A 17,784-nucleotide genomic window follows, 5' to 3' on the forward strand; every position below is an offset into this window, starting at 1 on the left:
GAGATGAGAGGTAACAGTTTATCTATTCTGTCAACCTCATGTGCATATTTTCTGCTGCCCTGCAGTTGTTACTACCAGGTGTCCCGTATGGAGGCAGAAATGATGTTGGAGAGAAACGCTAAGAAAGGAAACATGCTGCTGAGGCCCGGCAGGGACGGAAACTCTTTCGCTGTCACTACTCGGCAACACCTTAACGGGTACACAGATACATGAACGCACACACACTTTACACACTATACACATACACACAGACAAACATTTTACATACACACACACACGCACACACGCACGCACGCACACACACACACACACACACACACACACACACACACACACACACACACACACACACACACACACACACACACACAGTGGCCTTATCATCCCAAACACATTGATGTCATGTTTATTAGTGCCAGTAACATTTACCATGGACTTTATGGTGAACTCCGAGCACAGACACTTCATTGTTATATAACTCACTCACGCAAATGTACAGTTCATCACCTTCATACATAGATTAGAATAGAATTGTAATTCCCTCGAAGCACAGGCAGACACAAGTGGCTTTCTTGCTACTAGTTTATTTGAAGGCTTCTCTCCAAATCCACCAATAGTAACAAAGCCACTTGTGCCTGCGTGTGCTTGAGGGGAATTACAGTAAAAACTCGTTGGCTGCATGCTGCAAAAAGGGAATAGTCTTCAATTCTTCCTTATAACCGTTCACATAAAATTAAAGTCTGTTGTGACCACCATAAACCTTTCACCGGCACATATATGATATCCTTGCTTGCTGCTTGCTTGCCGGTATTGCTTAAGAGTCTTACTCATGCGAGAGCAGCCTAACAAACTTGTACGTAACCTTAAGCTGAGACTTCACAATAATAGTACTATTACTTGTACTAAATGAAATAATGTTTAAATAACAAATGCAGCTTAAATGAACTCTCAATTATGACATTGGTCTTGGAAAAAGTAGACAAATTATACAAATTATGTAAACAATAATAATGGCATCAAAATTTCACACACTTTAGTGTGGGATTTCTCTAAACACAATGGGTCTTGTAAGTAAATGCTTCAACTTCTCAACGAAACATTTCCTGTTATTAACGATTTAACATGGAATTTCGGGTAAAACATTAAACACCTTAGTCTGCCTCAAGCAGAGTAACAACCTTCTGTACAGGTCTTTCAAGGAACACCATTTTAGTTGTGGGTTTCCCCTTTTTGTCAAATGTGGTGTTACTAACCAGCAATCTTAGTTTTCTCACCAAACTATCTGACCCTGGATAGATTTCTGTGATTCTGGCCAGCTTCCATTCGTTGCATGGTGTCAGATCATCTTGTAGAAGGATGATGTCATTGACCTTCAAGTTCCTTTTGTTCTTGTGCCACTTTTGTCTTGGTTGTAAGTTCAAAAGATATTCTTTCTTCCATCGGGTCCAAAACTCATTACACAAATACTGCACTCGGCACCACCTCTTTTAAAGATAAAGATCTTCTTTGACAAATTGTCCAGGTGGGGGCAGAATGAGTGTAGACTTCATTGTAAGGATGTGGTTTGGAGTTAAAGGTTCAAGTCCAGATGGGTCATTCAAATATGCAGTGTTGAGTGGTCTGCTGTTGATGATGGCCATAACCTCATACAGGAACGTCCTTAGAGAGGTGCTGTCAGGACTTCGTGCTGACTGGTTGATAATAGCGGTAAGAACGCTCTTATGGTTCTTATTTGCCTCTCCTAGACACCGCCCATGTGACTTGCCGCTGGAGGGTTTATAAGAAATTCACATCCTAGAGCCTTCACTCTTTCTTGATCCATTCCTTTCATGGGTTCTGTAAGCTCTCCTTGCACCAACAAAATTGGTTCCTTGGTCACATCTTAGTTGATGAACATGTCATGGACATGCATCAGTTGTCATCTCTATGTGTATGGCCCTTGCGCCACGTTCTTCTTCTGGGATGGTTGCCATCACGTTCTCACCGTTGGGAAAAAACTTGTGGAGTCTTAACTTGCCAGTACAGGAAAATTATCATGATTCTTTGACAAGTTAGATGGCTTCCTTCTCAGTTTGAACACTTGTCAGACTATCGTCTACATAGAAATTTCTTTGAATGAAACATACGACGTCTTTGCTGAACTGACCTTGCCCTTGTGCTGCCAGATGTTTTAGGCTGAAGTTGGCACAGCCAGGAGACGAGGCTACTCCAAACAAGTGGACCTTCATTCTGTAGATTGATGGGGCAGTTTCCAAGTTGCCATTCTCCCACCATAGGAATCTTAATAATCTTGAGCCTCCCTTTTCACATGAAACTGGTGGAACATTCTTTCAATGTCCCACAGGACTACAACAGAACCTTTTCGGAAGTGGCATAGGACACCCACCAATGTATTTGTCAAGTCAGGACTGGTGAGCAGATGGTCGTTGAGGGCTGTTTCTTGAAACTTGGCAGAACTACGTGTAGAAAAATACTACATGTAGTTTTCCTAGTTTCTGTGGATGATAAACTCCATGATGTGGAATGTACTAAGCAAGATTGTTGTCAATTTCTTCCTCAGGGAACTTTCTCTGCATCGCCGCATGAAATGATGTCATCCATAAAGTTTACATCGTCTTTGTAGTACTTTTGATCTTTCTTAAGTCTTCTTTCAAGACAATTCAAGCGGTGTATTGCGCATGTCTTGTTGTTAGGTAATTTCGGTCTTTCCTGTTTGAACAGTAATGGCATTTCATAGTGACCATTGTCCATTCGTGTGATGTTTTCTCTCAAATTCAACAGGAACTTGAGACCTTCTTAAGACACAGGATCATCTTCTCAAGCTCTTTCTGAGAAGTCTGATTTGAGTACTGTTATGATGTCAGGGTGTAATTTCCTTCACTTTGATTCAGCTCACAGTGTACTTCAGTTTTGACATTGACAGAAGGCTCCACACCTGGTGTCACTTGTCTCACTACTATGCGATGGCTAATTCCAGTGGCATCGCCACAGTCTACACAGGGATTCCTGTGGCCAACAATACTCCATCCAAGGTCTGTATGATGTGCATAAGGCTGATTTTCTTTGCCAGACACAACTTCCCTTGGAAGTAGGGCATGTGAGCAGTTGTACCCTATGAGCAGACCTACTTGGCAGTCCTGCAGAGGTGCTATCTCTTCTTGAAGGTACTCTAGATGGGACCAAGCTTTAGCAGTTTTATTATGAGTTCTATTGTCTGGAATAAACTCAGGTGTGTAGGCTGGTGGTAAGGAGATCTTACTGGAGTAAAAGCCTCAGACTTGTAGGCCGTTTACTCTTTGAAAGCTTACTACTGTGGTTCTTGAGGTCATAGTTGAGAGCTTGAGTTGACTTGTTCTTTGTTTGCTTCCAAAGCTTCAGCAGCTTCACTTAGAATAAAGGTCGTGTTGCTTTGACAATCCAGTAGAGCAGTGTTTTTCAACCTTTTTTGAGCCATGGCACATTTTTGACATAGAAAAAGTCCTACGACACACCATCATCCCAAATGTTACGGAACGAAACAGTACATAGCCTATCATAGTGTGTAATATAAGGACTTGTAGGTATACTCACTCAGTGCAAAACCTGGGCCTGTTTCGATGAATGCAAAACTGATATCCTGGCAGGAATCGACGAGAGGGACACACGGAGCTCTTGCTCGACTGCTCTCAGTCGCGCTCCGTTTTCAGTTTTTATGGTAGTTAGGCTTGAAAAGCCAAGCTCGCAGAGATAGGTTGTGGAAAATGGGAGCAACGTTGTGATGGCTCTGTTTGCCATGATTGGAAAGTCCTTGGCAGCAGTCAACCAAAAACTATCCAGAGATAGATCAGCATAGCTCAATTTTAAAATACAGTCTTGTCTTAGTTCCACGAGTTGCTCTTGCTCCTGCAAAGTCATGTCCTTTCCGAAAACTACTGCTGAGCTATATGGGTCCCTGACCCAGTCAAAAGATTCGGTGGAGGCTGAGGGGAAATAAAAGGATAATTTCTCCTCAAGAGTTTTCAAATGTTGACTTATTTCACACAACGCAGCAGTGTTGACATATCCTTGCCATTTTGTGGGTCAGGGGGAACATTTCGAGAGTGTTCCTTTCCAGGTGTCGTCGCCGAGGGGGGGGGGGCTTTGAATGAAATCCGTTTATCTTGTCCATGCTTGTGAGCAGATTTTCGTTTTGGCCTTGCATTCGAGTATTCAGTTCATTCAGATGTTGAAAAATATCCACCATGTATGTGAGCTTTGCACACCATTCGTCATTTGCAAGCAGCTTTGCGTCATCGCACTTTCATTAGTTAAAAAGGTTTTCAGTTCCTCCCGCAACTCATACACGCTGGCCAGTATTTTCCCACGAGATAACCAGCGGACCTCCATATGGAGAAATAAGGCCTTATGCTCCGCTCCCATCTCCTCACATAAAGTTAAGTGGCTTTTCAGAGGTCTTGTTTTGACAAAGTTTACCATACGCAAGACACCATTCAACACATCAGCTAGGTCTGCTGGTAAAGTTTTAGCAACAAGTGCCTCGTGGTGCAAAAAGCAGTGTGTGATCACAACATCTGGGTTTCTCTCTCTCACTCTGTTAACGAAGCCCTTGCTGCGCCCAACCATGGCTGCTGCTCCATCAGTGCAGACCCTCACGCAGTTCTCCCACTGAAGTCCTCCTTGTTCGAGATACTCTGACGTGACCTGAAAAATGTCCTCTCCTGTTGTTTTTTCCGGCAGTGCCTTGCAAAAAAGGAAATTTTCTCTGATGGTGTCTCCATCCACAAAGCGCACCATAGCCAAGAGTTGAGTATGTCCACTGATGTCTGTCGACTCATCAAGTTGCAATGCAAATTTCCCAGTGGAACGTATCTTTTCCAAAACAACACTTTCTATGTCTGCAGACATGTCATTGATGCATCTGGCAATCGTGTTATCCGAGAGGGGAACTTTGGCAATTTCTTTAACCGCATCTGGCAGTTTCTTTAACTGCATCTGGGCCAAGCATTTTGTTCACAATGGCTTTGCAGGCCGGTAATATTAATGTCTCCGCCACTGTGTGTGGCTTTTTTGCTTTGGCCACGAGTTCAGCTACTAGGTAGCTGGCTTTGAGAGCTCTCTCAGACACCTTTGTGGTCTTCCTCATCAGAGTTGCCTGTTTCTCAGTGTGTTCACACAAATGAATAAAATATTCTGTGTTCTTGTTTTGGAGAGACGGGTGTTTCATTTGCAGGTGACTTTTAAGCTTACTAGGGACCATGGTACTGTTGGCTAGCTTTTCCCCACATACTAAGCACAACGGAATCGGTGCAGTAGAATCTCCCGTGAAAGAAAATCCAAATGACAGATAAATGTCACTGTATTGCCTTGATGAGCTCATCGTTTTTGATTTCTTTTGACCCCCACTTTTAGTTGGCTCATCATTACATTACATTACAGTCATTTAGCTGACGCTTTTATCCAAAGCGACTTACAGTAAGTGCATTTAACGTAGGAAATCAGGAGAACTACTAGTCATCAGAGGTCATAAGTGCATCTAAACAAGCATCTAAGAGCAAAACCAGTGCTAAAGTAAAAGTGCAAGAAAAAGTTTTTTTTTTCATGAGTGAATACAATAAGTGCTAAGAACAAGTAACAGGGTAGTAGTTCTTGAAGAGGTGAGTTTTCAACCTGCGTCGAAAGATTGGCAGCGACTCTGCTGTCCTGACATCAGCGGGGAGTTCATGCCACCACTGTGGGGCCAGGACAGAAAAGAGCCTTGACCGGGTCGATCGGCAGCAGGGGCCTCTGAGCGACGGGACAACCAGGCGTCCTGAGGCAGCAGAGCGAAGTGGTCGGGCGGGGGTGTAGGGCTTGACCATGGCCTGGAGATAGGAAGGAGCTGTTCCTTTAACTGCCCTGTAGGCTAGCACAAGAGTCTTAAACTGGATGCGAGCAGCTACTGGGAGCCAGTGTAGGGACATGAGAAGGGGAGTTGTGTGGGAGAACTTATGGTGGTTGAACACCAGACGAGCTGCAGCTTTCTGAACAAGCTCCAGAGGTCTGATGGCTGACGTCAGGGCGCCAGCAAGAGAGTTGCCGTAGTCCAGCCAGGAGATGACCAGACATGTGACTGTGCTGTTTGTGTCATCATCCTGGTCTATGAAGACATGGTTTAGGATGAAGGAGAGTAGTTCAGACTGCAGGGAATCCTCTGGGGAATAGACCAAGGGCTCCAGGTGCTCCCTGCCACCAGACACCATCTGGTGGCTGAAGATCAACAGCCCATCACATAGGATGGTGAATGCCTGTTCTTTGACAGCTGTGTTGACATTGTTGACGTAGCGCTGACACATCATGCAGAATGCCCCCATCTGTTTCCTCAGGGTCACCAGGTCCTCCTTTCTTGAGCTACCCTCAGATAATTTGGCCCGGTGCCACAGGATCACATAGTGGGTACACTGCAATGAGTGGATCACTATCTGTTCAGGCATATCTCCATTCTCGATGCCTGTGTTGAGCAGCTTGAAATTGCTGGTGAAGAGGTCCCACTGAGACAGGTCATGAGCACGGAGATCCAAATTCTTAAAACTCGACAGACCTTCGTCTCGTAAGCTCACAGATGAGAATCTGATTACACATAACACTTTTCAGAATCAAAAAATGTCAATACTCTAACTTTCTGAGGCTATGTGTAATGAAATTCAGTCGTCGGTTCAAAAGCACAATTTCCAGGGAGATCTAAAAAAAAAAAAAGTCATCTAGGTTAGTCCGACTTTGATCAGAATCAACATGATCAGGAGCATCTTTTCTCTTCAAATATTTCTCAATTTTTAGCGCATTGTCACTTGTAGCTAACGGTCTACCTGCGTCTCTAATTCTATTGTCTGAAATCAAAAATTATTACTAATCGCGCTACCTACCGCCCCCACAGGCATAGGAGAGTACTTCATTAGACGTTGACTGCGTAGGCCTACCACCATAGCGCAACCATAGATGCTCAACGAGAGCTGTATGAAATTAATTATTTAGCGCAGCTTAAGATACATTTTTCTAGACCCATTAAGTGGAATTGGATAATTTCCCATGGCACACCTGACAATCTCTCGCGGCACAGTGGTTGAAAAGGGCAGCAATAGAATATATACAAGGACTTCTTGTGCTGGTTGAGTTGTGGATGAAAGCCAGACAGGAATTATTGCAGGTGTTCGCGTGCATCAAGTATTACTCTATTTGAAGTAGCAGCTGTGGTTGTTTCTTTGTGTTGTGTTGATTGAAGTATTTCTTTGTACTTTTCTGAATTGTACTTAGCTTTTCTTGACTTGGATTTTGCTTGGCTTGTGGTGGTCTTTGCTCTTCTTTGGCTCGCTCCTCATGCACACAGGTAGGATGCCGTTTTTGGCACATGTCACAAACATTCCTACTGTTGCAGCTCTTTGAATAGTGACCAGACTTGAGACAACCAAAGCATACCCTTTCGGCTTGAACGAATTTGATTCGGTCTGACACTGCTTTCTCTGTGAACTTCCTGCATTTGTGCAAAGTATGTCCAGTCTTCTTACAGAACATGCATGTTATGACAGTATTTTCATTGGAACTTGTGGTCAGTGTTTTTGCTCTGAAGTTTTGATGTCTTTGGTTACAGGCAATTTTTGCTTCCCATGTCAGAAATTGGACAAATTGGCTGAAGGAGGGGGATTGGTTACTCTCTTCTTCTGCTTCGACAACCTTCTAGTTCCATCTCGCTGTTAGCCAATCCGGTAACTTTGAAAGAATTTTACGGTATTCATCACAGTCATTCAAAATTTCCAATGCCTTGATGTGGACCATGGCAGCCTCGCAACTATGGAGAAAACCGACGAACTCTCTGAGCTCAAAGTTGTCCTTAGATCCCATCTTGGGCCACGCTTGGAGCTTGTCTCTCTACGATTTTGCAATTGTAAATGGGTTTCCGTATCTCTCCTCCAAAATCTCCCATGCAGCAACATAGGCAGATTCGGTTCTAAGTAGGGAACAGCGATCAAGTGCTTCCTTAGCTTGTCCATTTACATATCTACAGAGGTAGCATATCTTCTCCTTGTCTTGAATGTTCTTCTGGTCGATCAGTGTTTCAAAGGAGAGTTTCCAGTTGTTGTATTTCAATGGATCCCCACTGAATACTGAAGGTTCAGGAATTGGAATTTTGTTTGCACTTAAAGCGCCTACCAGCACCTTGATGAGTTCTGTTGTACTTTCATTTGAGGAGGTGGTCACAGCTTGTGGTACGAGAGACAGGGGCAGAGGACTTGTGGGAGTAGGCACTTGGTTATCTGCTACCATCTCATGTTCTAGTATGTCTTTCTGCTCTTCATCTGTGGCTTTTACTTGATCGTACATCTGCATTCTAGCTCATGCTGTATTGAGACCTTTCACTGCTTCCAAATGCTTTATCTTTCTCCGTTTTTCCTCCAGTCTTCTGTAGAGCTGCATTCTCTTCTTCCTGTTGAGCTTTGATTTTAGCTTCCACTTCCTCTCTCTGTGTTCTTCATTTTACCTCTTCTGCTTCTTGTTCTAAACAACGCTTTACGACTGCTGCCTCTTGATCAGCTATCTTCCTTTTAGCTTCTGCTTCTATGCGCTGTATTTCCAATTGTTCTCTTTCTTGTTCTTGTAACACTTTCGGAACAGCTTGGGTTGCAGCAGTGTCAGTGCAGAAGACCTGCTTGAATGCTCCTAGGAGCCTTTCAAGATAGACGTGACAGAACCCGATTTACAGGTGCTTGAGTCGAAGAGTGAGCCTGCTTCCGGCCAATCTTGCTCTCCTTTTTTGTTATCCTTCTGTCCAGTCGACTTATGGCTCTGGATACAATAAACTTAGAAATCTCTACACACAGATCCACTTTTCGACGCATGACCTGGTCTGGAGTTGGGATTTCACATAGTTCATTATAAACACACTGGACATCTGCAAAAAGACATCAGCTGCTCATCATCAGCCGCTTCTCTGGGGTAGGGTTGCGGTGGCAGCAAGCTAAGTAGGGCACTCCAGATGTCCCTCTCCCCACAAGTTAACACAAGTTGGAGAACACAAGTTAAAAGATTTAACTTGTGTTCTCCATTTGTCGCAAGTATAGTTAGACCTTTGTTGAAGGGCTTTAATTTTTTTCAACTTGCATTTCTCTACCCTTCTCTGTTAAGAGGTCTGTTCTTTGACTTCGTCTTGGCTGCTGCGCTTCCTCTTGCTGTGCTTCAGCACCACCCACTCGACCTTCTTCAGGCTGGTCTTGGGAATTTACACTATCCCTAACACTGTCCCTTACCTGAACTATAGGCTCACTTGACTCTGACATTGTTGAATCACGGCTTTAAATTGACCAAATTTTGTAAATAGAAAATGTACACAGTAAATGAAACCTCTACATCAACTTTTAACACTTACTCAAATGTAAATGTCACTTAAATGTAACTACTTTGAAGCTTAAGCAAATCAAATGTTATGATTTTCAATAACAGTATTTCAATAGATTTCAAAAATGCACTTGGAACATTTAAAATGTGCACACACACAAAAAAAACCCCAGCTTAATTCAACTTTGGATATTACCTTTCAAAATACACTCAATATATAACACACTTCAGAACTTCTGAGAAAACTTCAATATCAAATGGCAAATAGCCTCCACTTATTATTTCCAATATAGAAAGCTCAAGGAGAAAATGTATTTACCTTTTAACTTTGGCACCTTAAATGTGTATAAATGGCAAGCTTCAATTAAATTACATGAGCAAATGAGTCAAAACACTCACCACACACACCACAGTAGCTATCATTCACAGTAAAAATCTTTTGGTAAACTTTACAAAAACCCTCTTCTTAGAACACTCTTGACATATTGGTGCCCGAGTTCTTTATGGCTTTGTCTTGAAAGCGTTGCTCTTTAAACTGTGTGCATTTTCTTACTTCTTCCTGTGTGTGTATGGTGTGTGTCCTCGGCTCATCCGTCAATCCTTCAGTGACAGCTCCGTGCGCCGTAGACCCGTCTGGTCCTTTGAACTTGCCGCATTGTCACTTAATCCCCGCTCGCATCGATGAACAGTTCGAGTTTTCACTGTTTTGTTTTTTTTCCACTGGTTTATTTGAAGGCGTCTCTCCAAATCCACCAGTAGCAAAAAAGCCATATGTGTCTGCCTGTGCTTCAAGGGAATCACAGTGAACACTATTTGGCTGCATGCTACAAAAAGGGAGTAGTCTTCAGGTATTATAACCGTTCACATAAAATTAAAGTCTGTTGTGACCAGCATAAACTTTTCACCGGCGCATATATGATATCCTTGATTGCTGGTATTGCTTAAGAGTCTTACTCACGTGAGAGTAACCCAATCGTAAGTTTAGACTTCAAAATAATAATACTATTACTTGTACTAAATGAAATAATGTATAAATAACAAATGCAGCTTAAATTAATTCTCAATTATGACACTGGCCTAGAAAAAGTAGACAGATTATACAAATTATGTAAACAATATAATGGCATCAGTTACAACAATAGAAGTTTTTTAAGTACAAATTGTACAACACAGGGCGGCACGGTGGCGCAGTGGTTCACGCGGTCACCTCACAGCAAGAAGGTTCTGGGTTGAGCCCCGGGGTAGTCCAACCTTGGGGGTCATCCTGCGTCGTCCTCTGTGTGGAGTTTGCATGTTCTCCCCGTGTCTGCGTGGGTTTCCTCCGAGCGCTCCGGTTTCCTCCCACAATCCAAAGACATGTAGGTCAGATGAATCGGCCGTACTAAATTGCCCCTAGGTATGAATGCGTGTGTGTGTGTGTGGGCCCTGTGATGGCCTGGCAGCCTGTCCAGGGTGTCTCTCCGCCTGCCGCCCAATGACTGCTGGGATAGGCTCCAGCATCACCGCGACCCTGAGAGCAGGATAAGCGGTTCAGATAATGGATGGATGTACAACACAATTTTATTAATCATTACAGAACCAACCATCAGCAGGGGAGTTATTTAATCTGGTGATTCATTTATTCTGATTACATCCAATATCCAATGACAATGCTACACAACAGATTATTCGGTTTTAGTTTTGTTGTTTTGACTTTTCGTGACTCCCTGTCTCACTTCTCCCAACCAGGTCTGTGTTCAGACACTACCGTGTGACTCGTAAACATGGCGGGGGTTTTGCCATCGACCTGGAGCATCCTGTGAGTATTAAGGAGAAAGGCCCAGGCTCAGACAATGCGCACGTGCTTTATTTAGTAAGATCTCGATCCCTGGCAGCCCTGAGTCAACTATAACCGTTGATGACTTAAGATGAATCTTGCTGGGCGTCCGGGTGGTGTGGCGGTCTATTCTGTTGCCTACCAACACGGGGAGCGGAGGTTTGAATCCCCATGTTACCTCCGGCTTGGTTTGGCGTCCCTACAGATACAATTGGGCATGTCTGCGGGTGGGAAGCCAGATGTGGGTATGTGTTCTGGTCGCTGCACTAGTGCCTCCTCTGGTTGGTTGGGGCTCCTGTTCAGGGGGGAGGGAGAACTGAGGGGAATAGTGTGATCCTCCCACGCACTACATCCCCCTGACGAAACTCTTCACTGTCAGGCGAAAAGAAGCAGCTGTCGACTCCATATGTGTCGGGGAGGGCATGTGGTAGTCTGCAGCCCTCCCCGGATCGGCAGAGGGGGTGGAGCAGCATCCGGGAGGGCTCGGAAGAGCGGGGTAATTGGCCGGACACAACTGGGGAGAAAAAGGGGCAAAAAATCGACAAAAAAAACCCCAAAACAAAAAACAACAGCTATTCTCAATGCAGATCCCCTGCACCACGCTGAACAATGTGATCGACCTTCTGGTGAAGACAACTGGCGGAGCTCTGGTACCATTTGTCATGGAGGGGCCCTACGAGGAAAGCATCAGTATGTGAGACAAGTTTTGGCACTTTCACATTTGTCTCACAATCTTTATTCTCTCTCTGTGCACTCCTCTTTGTGTTGTTCATTCTTTTCTCTCTCCTTTGCTCAATTGCACCTTCGCTGACTGAGCTAACTTAATGCTCACTGGCTTGCTTGCTAAGTCACCGATTTGACATTTCTTCTCCTTCCACCCTCTCTCTCTCTCTATTTGCCACCACAGGTTATGCACACACAGGTTAGGCACACTCAGGTTATGCACACACAGGTTATGCACACAGGTTATGCACACAGGTTATGCACACAGGTTATGCACACACAGGTTATGCACACACAGGTTATGCACACAGGTTATGCACACACAGGTTATGCACACAGGTTATGCATACACAGGTTATGCACACTCAGGTTATGCATACTCGGGTTATGCACACTCAGGTTATGCACACTCAGGTTATGCACACACAGGTTATGCACACAGGTTATGCACACACAGGTTATGCACACACAGGTTATGCACACAGGTTATGCACACACAGGTTATGCACACACAGGTTATGCACACAGGTTATGCACACACAGGTTATGCACACTCAGGTTATGCACACTCAGGTTATGCACACTACATTCCCCTGTCAGGTTTGGGTCATGCGCTCCATTCAAATCCAGTCTGTCTCCACAGCGTTTGTTCAGTCAGATGAAGAGAATGGAGAGAAGAGGGTTCAGTGTGCCATGTTGAACCCAGTCTCTCCCCCGAGTGTACCTCCCAAAACAGGTACTGCAGATAACACACACACACACAACACACACACACAAAGAACACATACACGCGCACGCATGCGCGTGTGCATGTTATGTATTGTGTGTGTATGTGTGTGTATGCACGTGTATATGTTCTTTGTGTGTGTGTGTGTGTGTGTGTTCTGTTTGTGTGTGTGTGTATGTGTGTGTTCAGAACACACACAAAGAACACATACACGCACACACACACACAGAAGAGACACACATGTTCGCGTACATGCACATAAAAATACACATACAAAAACACATGCACGCACACAGAAGTATTTTAAATGTTTGCCAAACCTGTTTGTGGTGGAACTCAGAACACCATCCTTGAACCACGTTGGTATTTCCAGCTGTAAACTGAGCATGGAGCCATTATCCCACTCAGAGACATGTTCCTTCACTTGAGCTCTTCCATCATAGCAGAAAGTGTTTGTATTTCTGAAGTCACAGTGTCCATGACTGGGTTTAAGTTAAGCAGCAATGCCTCCGTTCTGTTCGCACCTTCATTTCCTGTCCTTCTAAATGGGAATTAGGACTCTGAAGGTTGTTGTTGTTCAACTCACTGACAGCTGTGTCAGTACTGGTGATCACATTGGTGAATGAGCGTTCCAGAAAGCCAGAGATCCATTCAGAAAGGAAACAGAGCCATTGCCGCAGAACAAAAAGATGTGGCTGAACCCGGGGTCTTACATTTACTCATCTGGCAGACACGCTTATCCTATCAGACTTACAAATGGCTCAGCTGTCGGTGTTGTAGTGTCTGTGGACAAACATCTCCTATGAGCATGTTCTGTCATGTCTGCTCATTAACCATGTGTGTGTGTGTATATACTATATATACAGTACATCCGGAAAGTATTCACACCCCTTCACTTTCCCCACATTTTGTTATGTTACAGCCTTATTCCAAAATGGATTAAATTCCTTTTTTTTCCTCATCAATCTACACGCAATACCCCATAATGACAAAGTGAAAAGGGTTTTTGTAGAAATTTTTGCAAATTTATTAAAAATAAAAAACTGAAATATTGCATGTACATAAGTATTCACACCCTTTGCTATGACACTCAAAATTGAGCTCAGGTTCATCCTGTTTCCACTGATCATCCTTGAGATGTTTCTACATCTTGATTGGAGTCCACCTCTAGTAAATTCAATTGATTGGGCATGATTTGGAAAGGCATGCACCTGTCTATATAAGGTCCCACTGTTGACAGTGCATGTCAGAGCAGAAACCAAGCCATGAAGTCAAAGGAATTGTCTGTGGACCTCCGAGGCAGGATTGTATCGAGGCACAGATCTGGGGAAGGGTACAAAAAAAATTCTACAGCTTTGAAGGTCCCGAAGAGCACAGTGGTCTCCATCATTCGTAAATGGAAGAAGTTTGGATCCACCAGGACTCTTCCTAGAGCTGGCCACCCAGCCAAACTGAGCAATCGGGGGAGAAGGGCCTTAGTCAGGGAGGTGACCAAGAACCCGATGGTCACTCTGACAGAGCTCCAGCGTTCCTCTGTGGAGATGGGAGAACCTTCCAGAAGGACAACCATCTCTGCAGCACTCCACCAATCAGCCCTTTATGGTAGAGTGGCCAGACGGAAGCCTCTGCTCAGTAAAAGGCACATGACAGCCCGCTTGGAGTTTGCCAGAAAGCACCTAAAGGACTCTCAGACCATGAGAAACAAGATTCTCTGGTCTGATGAAACCAAGATTGAACTCTTTGGCCTGAATGCAATGAATGCCAAGCCTGGAGGACACCAGGCACCTCTCATCACCTTGCTAATACCATCCCTACAGTGAAGCATGGTGGTGGCAGCATCATGCTGTGGGGATGTTCTTCAGCGGCAGGAACTGGGAGACTAGTCAGGATCGAGGGAAAGATGGATGGAGCAAAGTACAGAGAGATCCTTGATGAAAACCTGCTCCAGAGCGCTCAGGACCTCAGACTGGGGCGAAGGTTTACCTTTCAACACGACAACGACCCTAAGCACACAGCCAAGACAACGAAGGAGTGGCTTCGGGACAAGTCTGTGAATGTCCTTGAGTGGCCCAGCCAGAGCCCAGACTTGAACCCCATTGAACATCTCTGGAAAGACCTGAAAATAGCTGTGCAGCGACGCTCCCCATCTAACCTTAGAGCTTGAGAGGATCTGCAGGGAAGAATGGGAGAAATACCCCAAATATAGGTGTGCCAAGCTTGTAGCTTCATACCCAAGAAGACTTGAGGCTGTAATCGCTGCCAAGGGTGCCTCAACCAAGTACTGAGTAAAGGGTGTGAATACTTATGTACATGCAATATTTCAAGTTTTTTATTTTTAATAAATTTGCAAAAATTTCTACAAAACCTTTTTCGCTTTGTCATTATGGGGTACTGTATGTAGATCGATGAGAGGAAAAAAGGAATTTAATCCATTTTGGAATAAGGCTATATTAAATAACAAAATGTGGGGAAAGTGAAGGAGTGTGAATACTTTTCGGATGCACTGTATACTCTATATATATATATATATATATATATATATATATATATATATATATATATATATATATAAACTTTAATACATTTCAGTACAAGCTTGTTTTCGTTTTGTTTGGGAAACAAGTACTGAAATGCATTTAAGTTTTTTTCCTACATCTGTCTTAACGTTCTGTTCCTCATTTGTTGAGCACTTTTATCAATACCATTGATGGTTTACGGGGGGGGGGATTATATTTTTACATATATATATATATATATATATACACACACACACACACACACACACACACACACACACACACACACACACACACACACACCTATCATTTTCCTTCAGCTTTGGCTGCAGTTTAAAACACTGCAGCATATCGTTCTTTGAAAAGTCCTACTTGACACCAACCATTAAAATGAGCAACTACGAAAGTGTTCTTGGTATGGATGTGCATGCATATAACTGTTGTCTTAAATACACCATCGACAGGAAGTAGTATTAAAAAGGATTTTTTTTGCATGTAAATCTTCAGGACTATAGCTTTAAACTATTATTTTCAATATCGTTTACTTAACGAGATAAAGGTTTTTGATTGTGAATGCTTTTTTTCAGCAATGCACTGCTTCTTATTCATGCAGTGACTGTACACACATTTACTGTGAAGGACTGCACAGCACAACCACAGTCTTCTGCTGCTGGCGGCTGATAGGTCTTGCATAAGGGCATCCCAACTATTTGCTGTTTTCCTTTAATATTGCACATATCACACGTACAATACGGAGCGAATACGTCACACTTATTGTCTCCCCACAGTTCAGAGAGAATGTAAACCAGTCCCTGAGCCAGAGTCTAAGACTGGGGAGAATCTTTATCTGAACGATAGCCGTGAGTACCGCCCTACTGTCACTATCCATCCATCCATCTTTCATCCATCCATCCATCATCATCATCACACCCTCCCTTCACCCTTCTGTCTCGGGCTCGCTGTTCAAATATAAAAAACAGGTGTGATTTCATTTCTACCATAGCTAATGCTTGTTGATGTCTGTGCTTGAACAGGACAGGAGAGAGACGTGGAAGATTTGCCCCCGCCCCCACATTCCCGTTTTGAACCCAATTATTCATCAGTGCCCTTTGATCATGATTCTGTCTTCATTACTGTGGAATTAGCTGCTATCTAAATTGTAAAGTCTGATAAATCTATACATTGGAATTACTTTGTCTGTTATGCCTCACCTACCTCTTGTCCTCCATGATGCAGAATGCCGTTAAATATCCTTTCACGTGTTAGACTGTGTAAGATACTGCTCAGGGCTCTTTTCTACTTCCGACTATCTATCTATCTAGCTAGCTAGCTCGCTATCTGTCATTAATTCATCATGTCTCTCCTTATGTTTTTGTAGGACCTGAGGGGAACACAGTGGTGCGTCCGACTCCTGCTCCTCGCTCACTCACTTTGCCTTCCTCCCTCTCCTCTACCTTGGTGTCCTCCTCACCTCCTCCCGCCTCCACAGACCAAGTGGATGGGAGGACGAGACGTCTCACTACATCTTCCCTTAACGCAGGCCCCCTGATACAGAGTGAGTCTCCACTATGGATTCACACAGAGGGGCTTTACTGCTACATTGGGCCAACTGTGGCAGTCAGTTTGTCCACAAGCTGTCCCATATCACTGCTCCATCATGCCTGGGACAGAAATCTGTGCTCATGCAAAGTGTGTTATTTCCTATGGCTGGACAATAATACATTATTGTAGTTTATTGGCTTTCAATAGTGTTGTATTGGAATGAAATTGGGATGTTGTCATATCGTGATACACAATTTTGTTGTCTAAATTAATGATAACGAGACTCTACAACCTAAAACTTCTCAACAAAATGAGGTTTGATATATTTGAGAGAGTGTTATGTGATGACTAGTTTTGTTCAATAGTATACATTACCAAACAGTTGAATGTGGTTAACTTCAGTTGGATTAAACATGGTCATTTTGCATATGAAAGCAAATAGTGATATAAATATATCATGTAAATATATATAAATGTATATATAAATATATGTATATATAAATAACTTTGTTGAAAGAAACACTCAACGGTAGGGAACGTGCTCAACAAATAAGGAGCAAAATAATCCAGTGAGTCAAGTCTCATAAAGAATTTACTTGACTCACTGTATATATAAATATATATCTATATACTAATATAATATAAGATCCATCCATCCATTATCCAAACTGCTTATCCTGCTCTCAGGGTCGCGGGGATGCTGGAGCCTATCCCAGCAGTCATTGGGCGGCAGGCGAGGAGATACCCTGGACAGGCCGCCAGGCCATCACAGGGCCGACACACATATTCACAGCTAGGGACAATTTAGTGTGGCCAATTCACCTGACCTACATGTCTTTGGATTGTGGGAGGACACCCACGTATACATGGGGAGAACATGCAAACTCCACAGAGGACGACCCCCAAGGTTGGACTACCCCAGGGCTGGAACCCAGGACCTTCTTGCTGTGAGGCGACTGCTTGCTTGCTGGTTGTCCATCGTGCCCGATGATGACCATCTTCTTCTATTTGTGGGTCCTTTGAGGACTCAGATAGCAGAAGACACCTGCGCAGAGATGGTTTTTAAAGTGGCATGGGGGGTGCACTTCTCCCAACGCCACATGACTTGATTGTAGAGG

At 43.7% G+C, this 17,784-nt stretch overlaps 1 protein-coding gene across 1 annotated transcript in view; it reads left to right on the forward strand.

Annotated features, from left to right (window-relative positions):
• The window catches only part of stap2b (signal transducing adaptor family member 2b), a 29,123-nt gene extending 12,843 nt beyond the window's left edge, over positions 1-16,280 (forward strand). The window contains exons 6-12 of the mRNA XM_056276884.1: positions 66-197; positions 10,919-10,951; positions 11,071-11,140; positions 11,746-11,848; positions 12,525-12,617; positions 15,913-15,984; positions 16,159-16,280. Coding sequence (XP_056132859.1) covers positions 66-197; positions 10,919-10,951; positions 11,071-11,140; positions 11,746-11,848; positions 12,525-12,617; positions 15,913-15,984; positions 16,159-16,280 — 625 coding nt within the window. The remainder of the gene's footprint in view (positions 1-65; positions 198-10,918; positions 10,952-11,070; positions 11,141-11,745; positions 11,849-12,524; positions 12,618-15,912; positions 15,985-16,158) is intronic.
• Positions 16,281-17,784: the final 1,504 nt, after the last annotated feature.

This window comes from Lampris incognitus, chromosome 3, assembly GCF_029633865.1.
Source record: "Lampris incognitus isolate fLamInc1 chromosome 3, fLamInc1.hap2, whole genome shotgun sequence".
Classification (NCBI taxonomy): domain Eukaryota; kingdom Metazoa; phylum Chordata; class Actinopteri; order Lampriformes; family Lampridae; genus Lampris; species Lampris incognitus.